This window comes from Gracilinanus agilis, chromosome 1 (assembly GCF_016433145.1).
Source record: "Gracilinanus agilis isolate LMUSP501 chromosome 1, AgileGrace, whole genome shotgun sequence".
Classification (NCBI taxonomy): domain Eukaryota; kingdom Metazoa; phylum Chordata; class Mammalia; order Didelphimorphia; family Didelphidae; genus Gracilinanus; species Gracilinanus agilis.
The window spans coordinates 788,611,084-788,637,560 of record NC_058130.1 but is presented as its reverse complement, the minus strand read 5'-3'; the positions used below and the strand labels follow the sequence as shown (position 1 = coordinate 788,637,560).

The 26,477-nt window shown below is 35.7% G+C and overlaps 1 protein-coding gene across 1 annotated transcript; it reads left to right on the top strand.

Annotated features, from left to right (window-relative positions):
• Window positions 1–244: 244 nt before the first annotated feature.
• LOC123230483 (vomeronasal type-2 receptor 26-like) lies at window positions 245–24,994 on the top strand. Its single transcript, XM_044656630.1, has 6 exons — window positions 245–282; window positions 3,053–3,344; window positions 9,039–9,842; window positions 13,204–13,431; window positions 19,524–19,647; window positions 24,039–24,994. The coding sequence occupies exons 2-6, from the start codon at window positions 3,309–3,311 to the stop codon at window positions 24,992–24,994; spliced, it is 2,148 nt and encodes a 715-aa protein (XP_044512565.1). The 5' UTR covers window positions 245–282; window positions 3,053–3,308.
• The last annotated feature ends 1,483 nt before the right edge of the window (window positions 24,995–26,477 follow it).

Sequence of the window (26,477 nt, the reverse complement as noted above, 5' to 3'; positions counted from 1 at the left end):
AAGCTTGGATTGTTGGCTAATGTTTAGGGAGATGTTGTCCCATATTCAGAAAAGTATTTCTCAAATGCTTTCTTCCCTTCTCATCTTTTGGCTGCTGCAACTTCCTACTTCTGAACTAAGGACAGAGAAGCTTCCCTGTTTCCACAAGATTAACCCCATTGTTTCCCAAAATGGTGACCTTATGATTGGGATCTTTTTATCTTTATTCTCAGTTGAAGTGAACAAGGTGATGGGAGCAGAACTGTTTGAAAGTCCTCCCAGCAAAGTTTGTAAGCCTTATAAGTAAGTGTGGCTCTATACTTGTGGGTTCCTTTTTTATTTTAAATTTCTTTTCATTTTTTATTGTATTATTCCTTTTTATTGTAAAAAAGAGGTCTTTATATGATGGAGCTTCAGAAGGGCAAGCCTAAGCAACCTGATATAGTGGGTGTTGTTCTCTCTCTTTTCTTTTCTCATTTTTTACATTGTTTGTATCCCTCATATTTGCTTAACTTTCAACATTAAACAGAGAAAACTTCTCTCTTCTATTTCTTCCTCCAAAATCTCCCCCAAAAGGCCCATATCTAGGAAGTTCAGTCCTGAGCAAGCTCACTCTTTTATCATACTGATTCCCCTGTCCTGACCTCAGGATGATAATCAGTGCTAGGAGTTCTGAGACCCCGTGTAATTAGATTAATGCCCCCAAACAGCAGAAGATCTTGAGATATATTCCCTTTCCCATCCTTGGGCAGAGTCATTGATATTGAATGTATTGATATTGGGCAAAGAGAAAATCTATCCCATTCAAAGGAAAGGGAGCTTTCATATTTCCTACCTGCATTTTCCCACATGATAATAAATGAGCACAGTCCTTTAGGGAATCCTGAGACCACTTTCTTCAGTTAAGATGGTATATCACTCCCTTTTCTCTTCCAGTGAAAGATATATTGACAGGTCTCCCTCTTGAGGGGTGTGCAAGTTTATAATTTTCTTCAGTCCAGGCCAGAGAAACCTAAAAACAGTTACTAGAGCAACCTGAGACATAGCCTGAAACTGAGACATAGCTCAGAAGATTTGAGCATATTGGGAAGAAAAATGTATGCCTTAAATACTGTTGTAACAAGTGCTATGTGAGATTTAGAAATGTCTATGGAATGCCTGCTATTTCTCAGGGATGTCTGGCTGGAATATTCTGATTTTTCTCCATATGCTATGTAAGGGATTTTTTTTTCTCTCTGGCAGTTTGTTTGAACTAGGCATCCAAGAGAAGTAGAACTGGATTTTCTCTTGGGACTTTGACAAGCTATATTGACATTTTGCTGAGGGCTAGGTCTTATTTTTGTGCTTTCTCCTGTATCAATTCCCTTTGCAAAAACCTTGGTTTACATAGGAGGAACTTTGTGTGTAGCATTGCAAAATCATATATGAACCTCTTTACATCTACACAACAGGAATCCAACTAAAATATAACAATTGCTAGCAATTTCACTTTATGATAGTTAAGGAGAAGAAGATTAGCAATTGACTGTTTTTTGGTTGTGGGAAATTGACTGTGAGACACATTTGATGGTTCTTTGGCAGATGAGCATTTGGACCTCTTTCTGTTCCTTGTTGTAGACAAATGCTTCTGATAAGTCTCATACTTTTAATCACTTTTTAAAGTACCTCTGAGTTCCCTCATTTCTCTTTATACATTTCTTTCCTCATAAATATTTGTCTATTTTTTCATCTAAAAGACAAAAAAATCATTCAGTCTTTTTAATCATTGGTTACCTTTTTAATGCCTTAATATGCTTCTTATTATTCTTTTTTCACCCCACTCTGTATTATTCACCCACTATGCAGAATTGGTGGGTTGGTTTAGTGGGTAAAGAATTCCATCCTTTGGCAAAACTATAAACAAAACTCCTGTCCTAAGTCAAATGTCCTTTTAAAATCTAGGTAGCTTTTGAATTTTGCTTTAGAACCATGATTCTTAGTGAAGGCAGGGACTCTCCCTCTCTCTTCCCTGATTCAAATTGAATAGATAATGAATAAAAGTAGAAAAGGATTAATACAGGTTCTCAATTTCTCAGAAACTGAACTAGGGAATTCTCAAGAGAGAATTTAAGCTGTGAATGCTGTTATGTTAAGTGAGGTAGGTATGATTTGATATTCTGTCATGCTTAATTTTGACTCCATTAACTCAGACCTAGATTGTCTGAGAGGTGGTAACTGCTGGAGAATTCTTACAAGGTTGGATATATTTTTAAAACATTTCCAAGAATAATAGAAGTATTTTCTCTTTGTCATTGGCTCCCTCATTAAAGATTTGGTACTTACTTGAAATCTTTGAAATGACTTTGATTTTCTATTCTTCTCAATTCCTATACTGGAAGAGAAGAAAATGAGGAAGGAAGGAAGGCTGAATCAAGACTTCACCTTTTATTGGTGATAGCTAAAACCTGAGTAAGATACTGGGAGTCCAAATGTTTGGTACTTTCTATTCCTACACCTGTAGAAACTTGTTTGTATCATTTGGAATTATTTCTTCCTCAGAGAGCCATATCTCAAAATTATTCTCATCTTTTCTGAGCCATGATTCACTCCATGAATACTTTCCTTATTTCTTCAGGAGCATGGAGTCTCTCTTTCTGCTCAGATTTCTTAGCTCTCTGTGCCATTTGCCTTGAACACATCCTCCCCTATTTTGTATTTCAGTTATTTGAGTATATATTCTATATTCTGCTATACAATAGACCATCTAGGGTCAAACACCTTGTAGATCCTATAAAAGATCTAGTACCTACTAGATATTCAATATATATTTGTAGATTTATAGAATGAGTTAGTGACTCAGGCAGGCAGAGTCACATAAGAATTTAAAGCAAATAGTCATCACTATCTCAGGAATCACAAAAAGGGAAGAGTACAGGAACAATCCATATAGTGGATGCTATTTTTAATACAAATTAAATGACCTGAGCAACACTCAGAGTTCTGAGTTTTCATTCATATGGCTAGAGGATTCATCCTTCCAAAAAGCATTCTTATTGATGACTTTGTTAATGTTCTATGCCCTCACCTCCCACAGGTGGCTGCTCAAAAATTACCAACAGGCCTTGACTTTAATATTTGCTATAGAGGAGATTAACAGGGACCCCAAAGTGTTGCCCAACATTTCCCTTGGATTCCACCTTTACAACACCTACCACAGTGATGAGAGAACCTTGGAGAGCTCCCTGAAGTGGATATCGGGTCCAAACCAATTCATCCCTAACTACAGCTGCAGGGAACAGGACAAGTCTGTGGCAGTTATTGGAGGAGCCACATCAGCTCTCTCTGTCCAAATGGGGATACTGCTTAACCTCTATAAGTTTCCCCAGGTGAGTAATATTAAAACTGGTAAATTCCTTGCCTCTATCAACAACAATAATAATAATAACAATAATAAAACAATAATTGGAATTTTGAAGTCCATAAGGGTTTTTAAAATGCTTTACATACATAAATACACACACACACACACACACACACACATATATATATATGTATATATATATATATATATATATACATAGAACACTAAAAATTAGGTATAATTATCACCACTATTTTATATATCAAGATACTGAGACTGAGAAAAGTTAGGTTGCTTATCCAAGAACAAACATCTAATAAAATTGTTGTGACAGAATTTGATCTCAGGTCTTCTTGACACCAATTTAACACTCTAGGCCCTGTGTCAGCAGACCTATGGTACTCATGCCAGAATGGGATGCTTCCCTCTCCCTCTCAACCATGCCTAAGGACATTTCTCACATCACCCACTCCTTTGCCAAGCAGCCAAATGAGAGTGCTTCCTCCCTTCCCTTTATGGGATAAGGAGGTGGCTTATGTGCCTCTTAAGGGTTGTAGTTTGGACACTCAGTCTCTAAAATATCATTGTTCTAGCCACTGACTCATGTAGCAAACTCAATCATCAGATGGACCTCTCCTAGAGCACCATATAAATCTTAGGCCATAAATAGAACTGGAATCATTTAGTTTTCAGTCCATGAAAGTTTCTGAAAGTAAACCTTGATATGCTATTCCATTACACATATGAGGTAGCTGAAGGTTGGAAAAGCAAAAATGTTTACTCATCATTTCACAATTCACAATTGCAAGAGTGAGAAATACAACTTACAGGTCTGGACTTGCAGGTAAATAATCAATCTGTCTATTATCTCTCAGCTATGTGCTTCACATTTCAACATCATTTAAATTTTAGACCATTAATGTTATTCCTGAATAAATTCCGAATGTACTGAGAACAGTGTTTGTTTGTTTGTTTCTTTGCTTTTATGAAAGGAAGGCTGAGCATATGAACACTGGCTATAGTAGTTACAGGTTTTGGAGGGCAATCATAAGAGTATCTAGGATGCTGTGCTAAGAGCACTCTAAATACTTTAAAAAATATTCAAGTGTTAAAATAAATTCCTGGCATTGCTCACAAATAGGCCATTAACTTTATTAAAGGGCACAGAAGATTCATTGATACATGTGGTATAAGGAAATTCCTTTCAGAATGTGGCTTATGTTAGAGCCTGGAAGGAATCTTTTATCAGCACTGAATTCACAGGTGGGCTAATTTATATTTCAGCCTGGCTGCTTACAGCACTTTACCATTGTTAGTCATGCATCTGACTGCTTTGTTATTTCAAAAGCAAGAACAAGAGTAGGGATGACTTCTTGGAACAGAGATAAGGGAAAGTGTAAGTCCTTGACTTAAATGAAATGAAGGTCACTCTTTAGTTTGTCAAAAAGAAAGAGGGAGGGAGCTATCTCCATTTATATGCACATTCCCTATTTGAAAGCTTTCATAACTTCACTCAATATTATTTATTACCAAAATAGCCCACAGATGCAGATTCATTATTTATGGACCTTGAAGAAGTAACTAAGGGTAGATTTATGATTTCTCTAGCATTGAGATTAGTGAATTCTAGTCATACTTTTGGATACCAGAGTGAAAAAGAAAAAAAAAACATCCAAACTCAAATATTTCCTAATTACACTTATTTTTTTAACATTTATCTTTTAAAACATCTTACCCATCTCCTACCTATTGAGAAGGCAAGCAATATGATATCAATTACAAATATGATACAAAAACATTTCCACATTAGTACTGTTAAAAAAACAAAAATAAATTAAAGAAATTGCAAAGAATATGTTTCTATCTGTACTCAGAGATCATGAATTCTTTCTCTGGAGGTGCTATCCACTTTTGCTCCTGCAAAAAAGGTCATTCCTGTTGTCTAGATTTTCTGGGATTGAAGCAGCTTCATCCTGTCTTTTCTTGGTTCTGCCATATCAGAATTTGTTTTGAGTTGGGTTTTATGTTATTGTTTGAAGGTGGGTTTCAGCAAGTTTGGAAAGTTCCTCAACCTTCATTTTGATTCCTGAAACTGGAAATCTCTCCCAGTAATTCTTCAATTATCCCTCCTCAAACTATTTTTGAGGTCAGTTGTTTTTCTGATAAGATATTTCACATTTTCTTCTCTTTTTTTCTTCTTTTAACTTTTTCTTAAGGTTTGTTGATATCTCATGAAGTGAGTAGCTTCTACCTGCCCAATTCAGATTTTATTTTCTTCACTGAGATTTTATTTTTTAGCATTTTTTGCCTCTTTTACAAAGTTATAAATTTCTTTCCCTAATATTCTTTTATTATTATTCTTTTATGTTTTAACATTTTGACAAGGTGAAACAGTCACTTTGATTGAAAAAATATATTATCTCTTGGGCTTCTGTCCAAGTTATATATATGTACTTCATTTGAAATACATATTTCCTTTGAGTACTAATTTCCTAATAATAACATACTAATTTCCTTTGAGTCTTTCATTGTAGCTATTTTGACTTCATTTTTTCCTCCTGAGTTTGTGTTTTTATATTCCTTGTCACTGTAGCAAATATTTATTGTTGGATTTTTTTTTATCATTTCCTCATTTTTTCCAGGTTATTTTTCATTTTGATCATTAAGTCAAAGATTTGATTTTTTTTTGCATTGCTATTTTCAGAGGTAGTTGTAGGAAATTTTTGGTCCATCCAAGATGATGTAATCACTGACCTTTGTTCCATTGCTGGTGCAAATTATTTTACGCCTCAGGCACCCTGCTACTCCTGGACCACAAGCATTACTTCTCCTCAGAATCCCTGATCCCTTTGTACCAAACAGTCCTCTCTGACATTAAACTCTGACCCAGAAGTGAGTATAGGCAAGGGAGTTTCCTAACAGTATCTGCATCTATGCCAAGTACTAGCATATTCATCCTCTGTAATCCCCTGATGACCAGTTATCTTATCCCTTTAGTTGTTTCTCCCTTAAAAGCTCTCTTGGTTGCTACTGCTACTGATGGTTCAAGTGCCACATCCTATCCACATGATTTTCAGGATAAGCCCTACCTCTCTTTCCAAATTATCATTCTACTTCCATTACACATTCAAAGTGATTTAGCCAGTGAGAATATTCTTAAAATGCAAAGTCTTTTAATTCTCTTTACACTTTATTTCATGAAATAGGAGCATTTGTTACAGCAGCAGACCAAAAGATTGAAATTTGAGAGAAATTCCTTTAACAGATTTTGTAGTGATTGTAACATTATCTGCTATTTTTTGAACCCTTACCTTCCATCTTGTAATCAATGCTGTGTATTGGTTCCAAGGCAGAAGAGTGGTAAGAGCTAGGCAATGGGGGTTAAATGACTCTCCCAGGGTCACCCAGCTAGGAAGTGTCTGAAGCCAGATTTGAATGCAGGACCTCCCATCTCTGGGTCTGGTTCTCAATACACTGATCCACCTAACTGCCCCATTATCTGCTATTTATAACAGAATCCTTCAATTTGTCTTAAACATTAGTAATTATAAATACATATTTTAAAAATAATATTTGATCTTAGAAAAATCAAGTTGTGTATTTTCAAATGATCTCACTGAGAGAAATAAGATTTAATTTTGGTCTTCCAAAACCCACTTCTCATAGGATATTGCTGACTAATTTCAAATCAACTAACAACCTCCACCTCTGGAACTGCCTCCTTCTCACCTTGGGAAAACCTATGCCATATAACCTGCTTTCCTGCTGACTAATTCCTTACCACAGATAAATATTTAATATTTTTGATTCAATTTTCTTTTTTAAATCTATCTATCTAACTATTTACCTATCTATAAGCTTCCATATTCATCATGTTGTAAAAGAAGACATACTCTAGAGAAAAAAAATTCATGGAAGAAACACCATGAGGAATGGTATTCCATCTCCACCAGTTCCTGCTAGGGCAATGGAGAACCCTTCTTGTTAGGATCCTCTTGGAGTTTTCCTGGGTCCTTGCACTACTGATAATAGTTAAGTCTTTCACAATTGATCATCATAATTTTGCTATTACTGTGTGCAATGTTCTCCTGCTTCTGCTCTTTTTAATTTGCATCACTTCATAAAAGTGACAATGTGGAAAAAGGTGAAAAAAAAACTTTTCAGCAATTGCTCAGTTGATGGATGCCCAGTCTCTAGTTCTTTGCCACCACAAAAAGAGCTACTCTAATTATTTTTTTTTTGTAGAAATAAGTCCACTCCCCTCCATCTTTGACTCTTTTGGATATACAACTAATAGTATTGTTTATGCATCAAAGGGCATGCAGAGTTTTATTATCCTTTGGACCTGGTTCCAAATTTTTCTCCTAAAATCAATTCACAGCTCCAACAACAATGTATTAGAGTCCCAGTTTTATCACACACCCCCCAACATTTATCATTTTCCTTTTTTGTTACAGATAACTATTTCTTTCTTTTTTAAAACCCTTATTTAAATAAATACTATGTATTGGTTCCAAGACAGAAGAGCAATAAGGATTAAGTGATTTGGCCAGGGTCACACAGCTAAGAAGTGTCTGAGACCAGATTTGAACAAAGACCTCCTTCCTCTCTGCCTGGAAGTTAAACCACTGAGTCACCTAGCTGCCCTCACAAACCACTATTTTTTATACAGTCAGTCCTACTCAACTTAACCAGCTGTCCTAACATTTAGTGCCCACACAAACACATATCCCCTCTAAATAAGAATTTATAATGGGCATCAAATATATCACAGTTAAAAAAATTAGGTATATCCCATGTCTTCCAGGTTCTTAGCAGTTGCTTTTTCTAAATGATTTTAAAACACTCTCATACCTAAGTAATCACAGAAAATGTAAGAGATAGCACAAGATTGGAGAAGGGTAAATATCCTAATTTTAAAGAAGAGATTGTGTATTTATAACAATGCTAGCAATTTTGACTTTGATTCTTAGGGAAAAATCTAGAATGAAGCATTAAATAGAGAGTTATTGAATACACATAGTGAACAGAAATTCACATTTATGCAATTCAAATTTACATAAAAAATTCTGAAAGAAACCTGCATTCCCAGATAAACTATGTTAACTTTCTGTACAATACTGTACTTTCTCTCTGCTCCTGCCTCTTGGTTGGGTGTCCTATGGCCATCCACCCCACTCTCACCAAATTATATATATATATATATATAATACAGCAAATGAAAGCAGAAAAGTTAACAGCCAGAGGGGCCACCACTGCTGTAGGATCAAGAGGTTTGTTTGAGACCTCTGGTTCTGAGAAATGAGACCTTTCCCCTGCTCTGTATGTCCAGCCCTGATTGTCTGTTTTCTTTTTATTTAAGAAGGAAAAAAAAACATTACCTCAACCTCAATAATATATAATAGATCTAACCTGGAAATCTATAGTCAGCCAATAAGGAAGTTAGTATATATCCTGTTCCCTTTGGAAAGCAAAGGAAATCCACACAAATTGGAGTATAGCAAACAAAAGAATCTCAAAACTGTCTTCATTAATAAATATTTTTGAGGTTTCATAGAGAGGAATAAATTTAGGGATTTTCAGATTAAAAATAACACATAACAATGGATTAAAATCTACATTATTTTTTTCTATCAGCAAAACTGTCCATTTTCCATTTTACTTCAATTCTCTCAGCATTACTGTATGTCAAACTGATTCATATTTCTTTCTCATTCAGATCAGCTATGGCCCATTTGATTCTGTTCTTAATGACAAGGTCCAGTTTCCTTTCCTCTATCAGATGGCCCCCAAAGACTCATTTCTTCACCAAGGTATTATCCGCCTAATAGTATTTTTTAAATGGAACTGGATAGGTCTGATTGTCGTCAATGACATGAGAGGTGAGAAATTTCTCTGGGAAATAGAAAAGGAAATGGTAAAAAATGGTGTTTGTATGTCCTTCACAGAGAAGATTCCTGTCAGTGAGAGAAGACATATGGAATCACATGAGACCTTCATGCCCAGGATCTTAATATCATCAACCAAGGTGATTGTCATCCATGGTGACACAGATTCATTAATGATTATGAGATACTCACAAATTCCTTTATTAATGACATGTAAGGTGTGGATTGCCACCTCTCACTGGGATATTACCATGAGACCTGTACATCATAATGGTCCTGGTTTCCATGGGGCTCTTATGTTTTCATACTTGACAAGTGAAATCCCTCAATTCAAGACTTTTCTTAAGACAATTACACCTTATAAATACCCAGATGACATTTTACTTAGGGGATTCTGGCTCTCAGCTTTTAGTTGCTCAAATCAAATGGAAAATTCAGAGGGAGAGATTTGTTCACCAAATGCTTCATTGGAGACATTGCCTTTGTCTTCCTTTGATATGACCATGTCTGGCTTGAGTTACACCATCTACAATACTGTCTATGCTGTGGCTTGGGCTCTCCATGAAGTATTTATGAGAAAATCAGAGAAAAATTCAATGGGAGATGAAGAATATATAGTACTTCCTTCCTGGCAGGTAATATTGAACGGATGGGTGTGTTTAGGGAACAGTGGAACAAGATAGATGATGAAGTTCCTTCTTGCTCTCAAATTTTCTGATTTGATGTTCCTTAAATATTGAATTGCTAATTTCTAACACTAGTCATTTTTCACGTGAAACTCATGATTGTTGTTTCTTTCACAGAGTCTTGGAATTAGAAAGGACTTTAGGTGCCATCTAATAGTCATTTATGTATCTGGACAGCAACCCCTTTTGCAACAACTTTTCTAGTGTACTGCCAGTTGTGGTATATAACCTATTACCTTCAAAGAAAAGTCATCTCATTTTGTGGTGCCTATAATTGTTGAAAAATTGTTCATCATTTGCCTAGGTGGGCCTGGTTAAGGTAAAAATGTCCAATACTGGTTGACAACCAGGCTAATGTCTAGTCCTCATAACCTCTCTGCCTGTTAGTAATTTTCTCACTAATTCTCATTTTGTATTCTAAAGCAATCAAATGTGAGATATTGTATTTCCTCGTGAATTATTAGTGACATTTTTTCTCATTAATCATTTAATAGAACTCTCATCCAAATTTATAAATGAATTGGAGATCCTTCTTTTGCTATAGGTTTTTAATAATCTGTTTCACTAGTTCCTGGAATCATTGGCTTAGATGTTAATCCTATTGACCACACATTTTATTGAGTGCAACAAATCATTCAAAGAAATACTTCAATAACATGTCAATGATAAAAAAGATTTTGCATAAAACCATCTCTATTAGTGGATATTGTTATTTTTAAAAGAATAATGAAATAAAACCACTCTTATCAGTCAAATCTTTCCAGATATTAAAATCTATCAAAAATTAGCCTTAGAATATCTTCACAGGATTATATAAAGTTAGTTCTCTCAAAATTCTCTTTAGACCTTCTCATGACAGTGAAGTAAATCAGTCTCTCAGGAAAGTAGTTCTCTTATTCCTTTCTTTACCTCAATAAATCTCCCTCTCAATTTGATAGTTTTATTTTTACATATGGCAGCTAAACCGAATCTTGCTATGATTCCATTCCCTTTTAAAACATAGTAACAGTCTATCTAAACACTTTTCAAAAAATGTCTTCTGGGAGTATAGTTAAATGCAAGTTTCTAAGCATGTACCTAGTTAAAACAGTACTCATAATTTTTTTTAGTATTTTACACAGTAAGGGAAGGTGATTTAGCTTTTGTTCTCATTATGCTGAAAAGTTTATGTTTATATTATAGAGGGAAGTTGTATTGGCAATCAAATATCTTTTAGAATCAACTTTCTGTATAATAGGGGCTAACCTTACTTATAAGTTAAATAATAGTTCAATACTTACTTATAAGTAAAGTACAGTATAGAGTGGAACTTAAAAGGAAATATCTGTTGGAAGATTGACAGGTGAAGGGACTTCTTTCTCCTTATCATATGGTGATCACTTGAATGAGCTGGTAAAACTTAGTTTGGGGAAGAAAGCATTCAAATAACTGGAACATGGTAGATTTGTTCAAGAATTTGAAAGATTATTATGTGGAAGAGAGATTAAACTTGTTTTCCCAAGAGGAGCAGTGAATGGATATATATGATGTCAGGACAAACATACATCTGATTTTTCCTGTCCAAAAGAATAATGGCATGTAAGCAGTGAGATTTATCTTTTTGCAGGACTTTAAGCATGGCACCGAGCACAATTTTTTGCATTTAATAGGTAATTAATGTTGATTGATTGATTGATTCAAGCTGATTGGATGATAACTTTTAGATATTTCACAATGGGAAATATTTTAGGCATGGTTCAAAAAAAGAAATCAGTGAGATAATCATTTTTATAAAACATCTTGGAGTTTTTTAAATATATAAACTCATTAATCAATGAGAAGATTAGTTTTAATTTCTCTTATATTTCCCATCCAATTCCTCTAAGAAGGCCATTCACCTGGCTCTGTACACTCAATCCTAACCTGTAGGAGTAACATACACATATATAAAGGTGTATGTGTTTAGTGGGGAATCATAATGGAAGGAAAGCAAGAGAATTAAGATGGATTTGGAAGATGATATTTGAGCTGAAACTTGAAGGAAGCCAGGAAAGAGAGATGTAGGGGAAGAGAATTGCAGGAATAGATAATTAGGAGATATGTCTGCTGGAACCAAGAGATGGAGTGTCTTGTTCATGGAACAAAAAGGAAGTCAATGTCATTGGATTAAAGAGGAGGTAGGAACAGGTGATATGAAGTATAAGAAGGCTGAAAATGTAGCTGATTGGATTTAGTACATTTAGTTCTTTGAATGCCATACAGATTTTGCCTGATATCCTGGATAAGATAGAAAGCCAGTAGCATTTAGAGAGTAGGGGAGGGACATGGTAAAACTTACACTTCAGAATATTACTTTTGGTGGCTGATTGGAGGATGTACTGGATTTTTGTCAGATAGTCTTGAGATCTATTTATCATCTCTGATAATCTGATAAGGATGGCTTAGTTGATAAGGAAACAATAGGACACGGGAGACAATCTTGACTGTTAACTCATAGCTGCTTCTCCGAAGTGCCATTGAGTCACAAGTTTATTATATAAGAAATTCAAACTCACTTTCACCCAAAAGCACAAGGATAGTTTCCCACATCTACAAAGACCTGTATTTTTAACATAGACAATACAACAGGCTTAGAAGCTTTAAGGTGAAGATAAGAACCAAGCTGGACTTTCAGCTAGATTTGTTATCAACAAGCCAAGTCTGAGAATACTTTTCTCAGAGGCAAATGACCCAGCTAACTAAGGTTTCAGCCTTTGCTGCATTTCTGACCAAAGGAGAAGAATGTTAACCTTTTAACTACTGGTTAGCTAGGAACTTAAAGCTTTTCAATAAGGCCTTAATACTTTTCAACAAGAAATCACAAGGATTACAAAAGGGGTCAAAAGAGGAAACTCAGATTTTTATCTATTCTCTTATTGGCTTCCCACAAGATAGACCCACCTATAGGCTACAAGTATTGCATTAGTCTAGATGTAACATAATATGGTTCTGGAAGTATCACAGCAGAAAAGGAGAGCATATTTCAGAGATATCTCAAAGGTAAAATCAATGGATATTGGCAACAGATTAGATAAAAGGAATGAGAGAGAAAGAGTGGAGTCAAAGATGAAACTGGTTACAAGCCTGGGAGCTTTTTTAAAGCAGTATTTTGAGTTTCAGAAGTACATGTCCAAGTAGAAGCTTGGTTTTATCACACTTTCAAATAAGACTACTAAACTCCCTAAGACTAAAAAATAGATGCAACATCTCTTATATGACTCATAGATCGTACTTCAAGGCTAATCTTTCCTTCAGGAACCAGCCAGTGATGAGGATTTATCTTTCCTTTCAGCTGCACTCCTTCCTGAAAAACACCCAATTTAACAACAATGCTGGTGAACAGGTGTTTGTGGATGAGACTAGAAGTTCTGAAGCTCAATATGCCATTATGAACTATGTGTTCTTTCCTAAGGAGACTGATGCTCTGGTGAAAGTTGGGCAGTTTGTCCCCAAGGCTTCACTTGGCCAAGATTTCACAATTCATGAGGATGCCATTGTGTGGGGCTATTCAGATTCAAAGGTCAGAGATATTTTAAATGTTAAATTTGTTCTTCTATTCATGCAAAAGTTCTTTCTTTATTTGATTTACACTATATTGAATATATTCATGAATAGAAAATATATAATTACTTTAATAATAGGAACATAGGTTTTCCTAATGAAGAGACCTCTAGCCCACTACCCTCCATTCTAAACATGCGTAAATTGATACTCGGGGAGATTGAACAATTTGTTTAAGGTCACACCTTGACAAGTCCTCTATATTACATCAGATCTTCTAATAAGTTGATATTAAATTCTTATACATTTTATACTCATTCTTGAAACCCCAATATTTATTTATTCATTCATTTATTTGTTTGTTTTAAACCCTTACCTTCTGCGTATTGGCTCATAGGTGGAAGAGTGTTAAGGGTGGGCAATGGGGGTCAAGTGACTTGCCCAAGGTCACACAGCTAAGAAGTATCTGAGGTCAGATTTGAACCTAGGACCTCCCATGTCTAGGCCACTGAGCTACCCAGCTGCCCCTAACCCTAATATTTATTAAGCAGTGAACATAGCACTTCTCAAGAGTTTGTTGCTCATCTGCTTACTTAAGACAAACATCTTTTTTGCATCAGGCTGGCTTTTAAATGCATTCAGTCAATCCTCAAAGTCAACTTACTCAAATGACAAACATTTTAAGTATATTTAAACATTTAAATCTCTAACCATTGTTCATTCCAAATCTTAGAATGAGAATAAATCTTTTTTTCACTTTAAACCTTAAAACACTCACTTTTAATTTCTTTAACTTAGTTCCATGATTACATTCCAAAATCATTTTGTGGTTTCCAAAATCATATACATGAACCATAAGCTTTTAATCTTGTCTAATTGTGGGATTAAATTATCCCTTTTATTTTCTTTTTCATTTCTATGTTTCTTTCCTCATGGCCAGCAAGGAATAGAAGAAAGAAATGTTGGACAATTTAGTTTATTTTGTTGTTTTGTGTAATCAATTAAATTATCTCAAAGTTTAGGAGACTCAAAAGTTCCACAGAAATCTACAAAAAATGCTGCTTTTTGAATTTCCTAGTCTCTCTCTGCCTTCTCCATTTTTCCAGAATGAATGAAGAAGGGGGAATGGTTACCTCTTCTATCTGAGGCTTTTTTCCCCAAAATTAAAACCTCCCAGCGTGCACGGACAGACAACACAGACAGCATAGACATATCTTCCCAGGTATTTCTTATGCTCTCTGACAACATAGAACATAGCCTTATACTTTTTTTCCTCCACTAAGGAGGGGGTCATTTCATTCCTTAAACAGTCCCCTGGCATTACAAATGATTACTAGAATTTTCTTATTTTTGTTCCTAACTATTTCTCTGTTTTCACTATTTCTCTACTTGTGAGTAATATTCTGCACAACTGTTTCACTTCAAATTCTTTTCTTCTGCTTCTCAGGTTAACTTAAAGGAAAAAGAACAGGCTTTTTTTACATCACAGGAGCTAGTTAATCAGAAAAATGTTTAACTTTTTGTAAAGAGCTAAGGTTGACAATGACAAATCTCAGTTCTAAATTGGTTCTTTACATGTTCAAATGGTATACAGAGCCTGAAAGCTTTCTGAGTTTACTTCCTAAAACACACACACACACACACACACACACACACACACACACACACACACAAACACACACTTTCTTCTGAGAAACTGAGGGGGTTTTGCACCAGTGGTAAGTGGAGGAAGAGGTGGAACAAGAAAAGAAACATAAATTCATGGATAATTGTCTAATAAGGATATAGGTTCCTGATTATTACTACAAAGTGGCTCTAATACCTGCCTGAATAATTCTCATGCATGCCACATTGCTAGAGATAAATTACTGCAGTGGGAGTATATACTGTTGGTAAAATCAAAAGGGCAATAAGGAGAGAAATATCTATCCTATGGTCCTGAGCTTCAGAAAGAGCTTGATTTGAACCTCATTGAACCAGTTTTTTTGGATAAGTTAAAGAAATGTGGAATAGCTAGCTACTTCTTGGGGGGGGGGTAAGGAAAAGGTTTTGTCCTTTTAAACTAAATGCCTCTGAAAAAAGGAGAACAGATTTAGCTTCATATTTAAGAGGTGACTTGACCCTGTTTATTACTCCCAACTTTTGTCTTCCTGCTCTACAAATCATACGCTCTGCCATGAGGGGAAGGTATCCCTTACCTATAACTCCTCAATTTGCATCCTGGGGGTCCCTGTTGGGATGCCATCTGACAAGTCCTCCTTGCCAAATTATTCACTTTTTAAATCCTTACTTTCTCTCTTACTAAGGGTTAGTGTAAATACTTCTGTAAGAAACCATTTTGGCCAGCATGATTGCCAGTTAATAGGTTGGAACACAAAAATGCAGTGAGGGCATTTGAGCTGGCATGAGACCAAAAGTCAGTTGAGATGTGCCTATAAAAGCAGGAAAGTTCAGAACAGCAAGGTCTCAATTTTGAGATACTGGTGGGAGGACAGGTTCATCTCAGGATTGCCTCTTTGCTGGGTTAGTTGCCTAAGCTGTTCATAGACTATTCTGTGTATATCAGCATCCAGCTTCAGTTATTAAACAGCATCTATAAATCAACACCAATATACCAATCTAAATATCAACAAGAAGATCAACTAAAAAAAGCAAAATCATCATGGACTGAGATAAACCATCAAGCAATCAAGGTCAGGCCTCTGGCCTGATCAGGCAATTTGTCAAGCGGGCTTCCAGATATCAACTGCTTTAGATATACTGAAGATTTATTATGCATTCAATATATTAGATAAAAGTCTAGGATTCATCCTTAATCTCTCTTTCCTCATTATTCACCCCAACCTTTCCTTTACCTTATTTGTTACCATTAAATTAGTTGATATAAGAAACTGGTTTATTCTCAGAATTCCAAAGGAACTTGTCAGTTAGAGATGGACCTGACAACTATTGAAGGCAGATTTCGTAATTATTGATTTTCTGGTTTAATCCAACAAATAGCAGTCAGAAATTGAAATCAAGGTTTATCACTTTTGAAGTCATTATACAATTTGATTATTAATTGAGGGAAACAATCAGTCCCTCATTAGTCAATGATAATAGGTGGGAACAAGTGAACTGCTTATTCCTATTAGCAGATTCAATACCATTCGTAAGCAGCTGCTAGCTCATAGAAGCAGCCTCTAAGCAAACATCCTTACCATTCATATAGGAGGTTTCACCAATACCTCCTTTTGCTTCCCATCTCCATCTGTAGGACTTCTTGGGGCTGTATAATAATCATCTACAGTTCCTCAAGCATCCTTACACTAGGCAAATGGAATTAAATTATTTGCCCAGGGTCACATCTATAGAAAGTGTTTGAGGACATATTTGAACCCAGATTCTCCTGACTCCAGGCTTGATGCTCTATCCACAGTGCTACAAAGCTTTCCTGAAAACATTTTAATTCTTAAAATAAAAATAAAAAACCTCTTGCTTCATCTCTTTCAGGAATTCTAGCTTAGCTTGTGCACAACTTCTCTGTTTCTTTAAGGCTTTTCTGTTAAATATTTTGTAATTCTTTTCTTTTAGATTGGTGTCTTGAATATCCTATTATTCTAATGACTTTATTCTGGTATTCCTTTATTTATTTGTTCATTCTTCCAGCATATGTCCTTACTTTGGACTTGCCTGCTGTTTGCATAAGCTTCTGGACATCTCTACATGGAAGATCTTGAATAGTTATTTTTTAAAGATTAATTAATTATTGTTTTGTTGGGAGGGGAAAATTTTTGTGCTATTCCAAGATGTCAGGTATAGTTGGAGATGGGGAAGGGATGTCATTGTTTATGAAACAGTCTGATTCTAGGTAAAGTCTAATTGCTCTTTTTTCTTCTCCCCAAATCCATCTCACTCAGAGCTCTATAAATTTTTGACCTGGATTTGAGTTTGAGCAATATAGAATGAATCTATCTCTGTTAATCAGTTAAGAAGCTCTACTAGTTCAGAATGACAGAACAGCAGACTTCTTTGGGTTAGGATTGCCTTTGCTAATTATGCCTCTGCAGACATAAAACTGGGAGAGAACCTGGAATTGAGTCACTTCTCTCTTGGGACCTGAGACACAATATTTTTGTTAATGAATCTATTTCTGTCTTAGTACACCAGCAATCATTATCCCAGAAGGGCACACATGAGCACACATTCTTTTTCTCATTCCAACATGGACCCTTGACCCAAAACTCAATAGTGATAGGCAACACTATCAAAAGGTATTTATTCCTATGAAGATATGAGTCAGGGACCTCTTCTTTCCTAGATACATAGACTCATATGACGTTATCCTGGAAATACTCTTTTTCTATTGTCTACAGATCCCTTTGTCTATTACTTCCTGTCAATCTGGATTGGAAAAATACCTCTGTGAGTTTTTTCTTGGACATATTTATGAGAATTTGTTCTGATTTATATCTAAATCTGTTTAAGGGGTTGTGATATACTGAGTGCTCTACTGTTTTCTGCTATTCCACCATCTTTTTTTCTTACTAGTAAGTTCTTTTTAATCCAGATTATATGTTAAAACAATTTTGAATAATCATTTTCTGAAATTTTGCAATCCATAATATAGGTCATATGTGTACTATCATGTAATACATATTTCCATGTTTGTCACATTGTGAAACAAGGCATATAGTGCTTACACTAGAGAAAAATTCATGGAGAAAATAATGTGAAGAATGGTATGCTTCAATGCACATTCAAACTGACAGTTCCTTTTAGGGCATTAGATAGCCTCTATCTCCATGATAGATAGATAGGGCAATGGATAGATCACCATGGTTACTTAGAGTTGCCCTGGATCTGTGCATTGTTGATGATAGTTAAGTCATTCACAGTTCCTCATTGCACACTTGTGATTACTGTGTCCAATAACCTCCTGACTGCTTCATATTTCTTTTCAGGTTTATCTGTGTGTGTGTGTGTGTGTGTGTGTGTGTGTGTGTGTGTGTGTGTGTTCATCTTGTTTATCATTCTGTATGGTACAATAGTAATTCATTACCACCATATACCACAACTTGTTCAGTCATTCACCAATAGACAGACATCTCTTCAGTTTCTAGTCCTTTGTCATAACAAAAATAGCTGCTATAAAAATTTTTATGTAATTAAGTCCTTTCCCCCCATCTTTGATATCTGTAGTATACAGACCCAGAAGTAGTATTTCTAAGTTAAAGGAGATACACAATGTTATGGTCTTTGGGGGCATGATTCCAGATTGCTCTCCTGAATCCTCTATCTGTTCACAGCTGCATGAACATTGTATTAATGTCACAATTTTTCCACATCCCCTCCAGTATTTATCATTTTTACTTTTGTGATGTTAACCAGTCTGATAGATATGAGATGGTTTTATTTTGCATTTTCTGATTAATAGTGATTTTCATAATTTTTTATCTGACTAAAAATAGTTTAAATTTCTTCATATGAGAATTACCTGTTCATATCCTTTGACCATTTCTCAAGTGGGAATAAATTTTTAATATCTTCAGTGCTGAACTCCAAGCTTCTTTCCTTGTTCTGTTTATTTTAAAGATATGCTCACCTAGTACTTCCTGTAGCTATTTTTCCATCTTGGCTCCACCTTTCCCAATTGTCATTATGCTTAGACTCTTTCTAGGCATGACTGTTGAGAGCTTTTTCAAAATACCAATAAAACTACTATTCTAACCTAGAATAAACCCTCTTTTAAAAATATATAAAAGGAAGAGTAAGGGAAGGGGCATTTATTGAGCACCTAATAAAGTATGCCAGGTGTTTTATAAATCTTCTCTCATTTTATCTTCCCAACAACCTGTGAGGTAAGTATTATTATTAATCCCATTTGAAAGTTTAACAAACTGACAGAGACAAATGTTAAATGATTGACTGATGATCACATAGCTAATATGTTATGTTATTTGAATTCAGGTCTTCTTGACTCCAAGCTCAGCATTCTATTTATATACTACCACTTAGTTGTCTGTGAGAATAGCTATCAAAGCAAGGGACACATAGAAAATATTTTTTCCTACCTGAATCCTCAGTGTTTCTCAGTGAAAGATGCCTTCCACTCTCTTGTTGCTGTTTTAGGTTCCCTGTGGAGTATGTAGTAATAGTTGTGGTCCTGGATTCAGGAAGATTCCTTTGAAGGGGCAGCCTTCCTGCTGCTTTGACTGCTCTCCATGCTCAGAAGGGGAGATTTCCAATCAGATGGGTGAGCTTCTGCCAGGAATTCCTTTCTCATGATTATTGATGAAGAAAATAACCAACAAATTATTTTTGTATAGTCACTTACAACCCCTGAGAACATCACTATCTAAGTAAGAGGTCATATGAGACCAAAGAAATCCAGAGGAATAACTTGAAATGAGTAAAAATGAAATCATACTTTTGATTCTCCTACATGATGAGAAGTATATGGAAAAAATATTTCTTGTCTCATTTCTTTGTTGAACTAAAATCCCTTAGTCTTATTCTGGATACAATTGTTGGTTGATGTGTCAAAGAAATATATATTCTCTACCTATACACAGACAGCTACATATATATATATATGTAGACAGATAAATATAGATATGTATATAGACATACTATATATGCGTGCATAATCACATAGACACATTGAAATGAGTTGGACTTGAAGCTGTCCACAGAATAGGTTGTTAGATTCAAGATTCCATTGGGGACTTAGAGTAAAATAAGGCTGGGGGAAGTAATCTCAAGAAAAGTGTTCCAGGGGGCAGCTGGGTGTCTCAGTGGATTGAGAATCAGGCCTAAATATGGGAGGTCCTGGGTTCAAATCTGAATTCAGACACTTCCCAGCTGTTTGACTCTGGGTGAGTCACTTAACCCCCATTGCCTAGTCCTTATCACACTTCTGCCTTAGAACAAATATACTGTATTGATTCTAAGATGGAAAGTAAGGGTTAAAAAAGAAAGAAAAGAAAAGTGTTCCAATCAGGCTGAAAATCAGAGGTAGACATTGAAATGAGGCAGTGTGGATGTCTGAGGATAGACTGGTATTAAGAAGGTTGGGCGACTTAAAGTGAGGGGTTTTCTTTGTTTGGGATCAATATGTAAAGGTCATTAGAATAAATTGATTTTATGTTCAAATACAGAGGAGCCACACACCTGCTACAATTGGTATGTTATGTACTCTTAGTGATATTTCTCTCCATCATAAAAATACTTGGGACTGTGATGTGAGAGTCTAAGTACCTGAAAAAATAGATTTGTGCTGGAGAAGGTGAAGTTTTATGGGCTTTGAAGTTTTACTTAAGGAAATTAAAATTGGGTACCAGATCCCTGATAGCTACAGAAATAAGGAAAGGAGAAGGGAGCAGTTGAATCTTCATTGCATTCTTTCTAATCAAAAATAAGAGAAATAAACTTTTAGCATTTCTATACTACATCTACTCCCATTAGGGTGTCTTTTTCTCCTCCATTCTCCCTTTCTGTCTCTACCTCTTTTTCTGCCTCTGTGTACAATTTCTTGTTTGTCCCTCTCTGTCTCTCTGCCTTTGCCTCTATTTGTCTCTGACTCTGTCTTTCTATTTCTTTCCTCATTTCCCTTCTCTTTCTTCATGCCTTTCTCACTTTCTACTTAATTGTCTCCCAATATCTTTCTCCATCTTCTTCTCCACCTCCTACCCTAGCTACTGCCATGTATGATCCATCCACTCAAAAACTGAACTCTGACTTAACTTGGCATATTACTTTAACTGCTTTACTTCAAGTGGGTTGTTCCACCCACAACTAAGCAAATATCTATACCAAGGTAAGGAAAAAACAAGACTTTCTCTCCAGGACAACTCGAAGAATTCACATAGTTAAGTTTCAGAACTTCTGAATTTTTGTCCAAATTGAAACTAATCTGAGTATTAAGTGACATCTAGGAAGAAGGAGGTTTTGGTAATGAGTCCTCAACAACTTTGATCACGAGGATAGAATCTAAACTTTGATGCCCAATGGAGCCAGGAGAAACCCAGAAATTAGGGTAGGGAATGATGAGGCAGACTGAATGTCACCTAGGCAGTCCCCTGGGTGGGAAAGGAGGAAAAGCAACAGTTGGCTTACCAGGCATGATATGTGAGAGTCAGTGGGCAGAGAGAATATTTGATAAACCAAGGTCAGAACAGATTGTGCTCCCTCTACTTCCATGTTGGGACTGACTAAGGACTGCTGGCACTATTGTGGTAGAGTACAGGCCAAATGCCAGCTAAATGGAGGCTATATATTAATTATTTCTTTAGGAAAGATCTATTTCCTCACTCCTCTGATCCTTTCCTTTCCATTAATAAAATGATTAAATTCTACAGACATTAAAACATTTATCTCCTCAACTCAGTTTCCATTTTTGTGATCAACTTTCTTGATAACTGTTAAGATTTAAAATGGGGAATCTGGCTGTTTTTGACTCTCCTCAATTCCTCAAAGTCTATATTAGCCCAATTCAGGCAGTTAGTCTTAAAATAGTGTCTGACCAATTTATAAGAGTTGTTTACAAACAGCATCCTTATTTGCCTGACATCCCTTTCTCTGGAAAGATCTAGGTCTATATATCTAACTCCCAGTTCAATAAATCTGTCCATAACCTGGGAGACATTTTCCTTGGATTTTTGCTTCAGACTCTCAAACTTCATCCACGTAACAGACCTATCAGAACAAGCTCTCATTGCTGCTAGTAATGCCTATCTAGCCTGGCATAGTTTTAAGTTAACATTCCATTTAGGGTCTTCCTAGGGCCAATGAATTGCTCTCCTTTCTTGGGCCTGATTAACAAGAGAAACAATATTATTTCTTTCTCTTTCCATTAAAAAAGCCTGGAGCAAATTTTCTACATCAATCTACATGGGATCATAAGTCTGATAAATACTTCCAATAGTTATTTTTATAACTATAATAGCCTCATATTCAAAGGAAGGAGTATTTTGCTTGAATCTCTCAATATCTTGATTTACTAGTGGTCATACAGGTAGTAAGTATCTGAGGCAGGATTAAACTTGGGTTTTCTTGACTCCAAGTTCTGCTTCCTATTTCATTTCCTATTTAATTTAAATTCCTATTTATTTCTTTGCTATCTTATTCATTATGGTACATAAGAAAAGAAAATTGAGACAGCTAAATGTTGCATTAGATTAATCACAGGAGTCCAAATTCAGCTTAAGAAATTTATTAGTTTTATGATCCTAGACAAGTTTTCCTCAGTTTTCTCACATGTAAAATGATTCACATTAGTAAATGACAAACCAAATTTGCCAAGAAAATTTCAAATGTGTTGAGTTGGACACAGCAGAAATGACTGAAAAACCATAATAAAATTGGAGGATTTCTATAGAGATTTATGATATCAACAACAGAGAAGTCATTTTGGATTTCACCTCCTATATCAAAGAATCTGTTCAAGGGTTTGTTTGGACCAAGAAAGATTCAAGTTATAGAAGATGACAAGAAAAGAAAAGAGAAGTGAGGAGGAGGAAAGAGGATGACTATGAAACAGATTGCCTACTGGCAGTAGGGATGTTCCTAGGGCAGTGATGGGCAAACTACGGCCAGCAGGCCAGATGAAGTCCCCTGAAATGTTCTATCTGGCCCTATGACATTATTCCTAATCTGACAAATACAATGAGTAGGATACAAGACAATGAAACTTAGAAAGAGTTGCCTTAGAAACAGACTGACAGATGAACATTTCCTTTTCTTTGTCTCACTCTTTAAAAAGTTTGCCCATCACTGCCCTAGGGTATTAGAAACAGTTTTTAGAATTCCATTTTGAGGGTAAACTTCAAAATATTATAGCTCAGAATGAAAGGCTTAAAATATGTTCAATCCACTAATCAAAAAAAAAAAAAACAATTGAGATTGCATTAAATCTGTGATTCATTGAGAATTTGCTTTAGGCCACACAATTATACACATATTTAAAGTTATAGAATTCATTGTTGAATATATTATAGAATAGCATGGTTTTCCTCAATAGAAAATAAAAGATTGCTCTATAAGAAATATTCCAGCTATTTAATAAATCATCGTTCAATCAACTAATAATATTTTAATGTCATAGTATAGGTGGTAAATGGTGGGGATATGACTAAAAGGAAATAATCTCTGCATTCAAGGAACTTAGATTCCACTGGAGAAGAAAACATGAATATAAATATACAGAATAAGTACCTAAAATATGTGTAAAATCCATATACATTAGTTATGTGAGGGGCTTCACTGGAAACTGGAAAGAATAAGAAAGATTATGCAGACAGTCTACATCTAGATTTTGGTTTTAAAACACAAAGAATAAAGACACAATCTTTACATTTGATACAAAATGGCTCTAATTTCTAATTTTATTGTACTAAAAGAAAAGAAACAGCTCTCATCAGGTAATAAAGAGAATGAATATGATGTAAGTCAAACCAATAAAAAAGGACATGAACAGAGTGAGTCTGGCCTTGATACCTGTGATATTGTCTCTCAGCAAAGAGGAAATGAGATTTTAATTCTATGGGAGAAGAAAGAATTATGGTAGCTTTTGTTACTATTTCCTCTACCTGGGAATGCTGATAATTCTTTGAATCTGAAGTTTGAACCTCTGTTTGTTTCCTGCAGATGCAGAGCATTGCATGAAGTGTCCTGAGATTGAATATCCAAATAAGGAAAGAAATCATTGCCTTCCCAAGGTTGTGAACTTCCTGCATATGGATGAACCTTTGGGGATGACATTGGCATTCATGGCTATTTCCTTCTCTCTACTGACAGCTCTGGTTCTATGTGTCTTTGTGAAGTTCAAAGACACTCCTATTGTCAAAGCCAATAATCAAACTCTCAGCTATGCTCTCCTTATTTCCCTTATCTTCTGTTTTCTCTGCTCCTTGCTCTTCATAGGGCATCCTACAAATATCACTTGTCTCTTCCAACAAATAGTATTTGCAATTGTGTTCACAGTGGCTGTTTCCTCCATTTTAGCCAAAACCATACTAGTGGTCCTGGCTTTCCACAGTATCAGGCCAGGGAGCAGGATCCAGATGTTCATCCATTATAGAGTGTCTGTCTATGTTGTTCTTATCTGTGCAGGGATTCAAGTGATTTTCTGTGGCATCTGGCTGAGCACCTATCCCCCCTTTCCTGAGGCAGACACACACTCTGAATATGGCTATATCATCATTAGATGTAATGAGGGTTCTGTCTTTGCATTTTACTGCATCCTAGGCTACATGGGCTTTCTGGCCTTGGGAAGCTTTATAGTAGCTTTTCTGGCCAGGAACTTGCCTGATACCTTCAATGAAGCCAAGTTCATCACTTTCAGCATGCTGGTGTTTTGCAGTGTTTGGGCCACTTTTTTGACCACATATCAGAGCACCAAAGGGAAGGACATGGTGACTGTGGAGATCTTCTCCATCTTGGCCTCCAGTGCTGGATTACTAGGCTGCCTCTTTATTCCCAAATGTTATGTGATTCTCCTGAAGCCATACAAAAATATCAGAGAACAGCTCAAAAATGAAAGGGATTCCAGAGGGAAGATTTTTGCTGGACCTTGTCTTTCTACTTCCAGTTCTGAGAAATAGGCTGAAGAAAAACTCATATTTATCTGGCACAACCAGATCTGTCAGTTTTGTTTATATTTGAACTCGAATTAGTATATTCATTTCATTTTCTCTAGCTACTTTTCCAATTCCATTCATATACATAAGCTGGATCCCCGGGGAACCAGTGACTCCTACTGTTTTAAATATGATTCTACTAATTTTGATGAACACTACTCAAAATAGAGTGACTAAAATCTGGGACTCCAAACTTGCAGGATTTTTAAGTTCCCAGTATAATCCCTTACACAATGTGAGGAGTAGAAGACCAAAAATTATGAGAAAACCCTCCCATCTCACATGCTCAGTTTCAATTTCCAGGAAGGATTCCTTTACCAGTGGATTCAATGATAATATAAATGGTTGAGTTCTGACCTTTGGAATATTATACATAGCTTGACAGGGTATGACTTACTCTGTTCCTTCAATCTCAAGGTATCTACTGTAAAGATTGAAATTAATATTCAATGCCTCCAAAGTATGATATTTATAAGGATTTTTATTTAAAGCCCTGGGGAAGAATCATAACTCACCCTTCACAACGGCACCTTCTCTCCAAAAAGCCCCAACACCACGCCCACCATGACCATATCAAAAACAGCCCGCGAAACCCACAACCAATAGGAAAAGGTTAAAGGAATTATGGGTATGGTGAAAAGGAGTTTGGGTAATGTAGTTTTAACTCACAACCAATAGGAAAAGGCTTCAGGAATTATGGGTAATGTAGTTTTAAAGCGGGTACAAGGTATTTTCAACTTTACATTCCCCCCTATGATCCTTTGGGAGACAAGTCTCCCCAATGGATCATGAAAACATAATCAAATTAAAGTTTACAATAATTCAGAGATAAAAGGGAAATAAAAGGGAGAAAGAACAAAACCAATGTTTGATGCATTGACAATAAGCCATTTAGAGGGTAGTCCCCTTTTTCTGGCATAAAGTATCCATTCAAAATGAATACATTCAACCCCCCAAAGTTCAAATTCACCATGTCTCAAAATTCACTCTGGATCTCTTGGAGCAGTGTGTGGTCTCTGCATGCATCTTCATGGCATCTTCTGGATTCTGGGAGGTAGTCTTCTGTTCTAAATTAGGGTCAAATTCAAGTCCAAATTTACAGAAGTAACATGGTCACCCAGAGGAGAACAACTTTACATTACCCCCCTGAGGAAAATACAGGGATACACATGGGAATCACACAGGAATACATGGTCAAGGCATAAAGTATATGAATCAATTCTCAAAACATCAAAAAGTCCAAAGAAAAAATAAAAAGGAAAAAAGGAAAAAGAAAGGAGAAAAAATAACCTCTGAGGAAAATACAGGATATTTTTAAAAAATGTTAAAGGAAAAAATAAATCAGGCCTGTTTTGGGGAGAATCCTCTTCTGTCGTTTTAACTTGTAAGTGATACACTATCTGGTTCAATTGAGCTTGCATATTGGCTTGCATTCTCCTCATTTGTG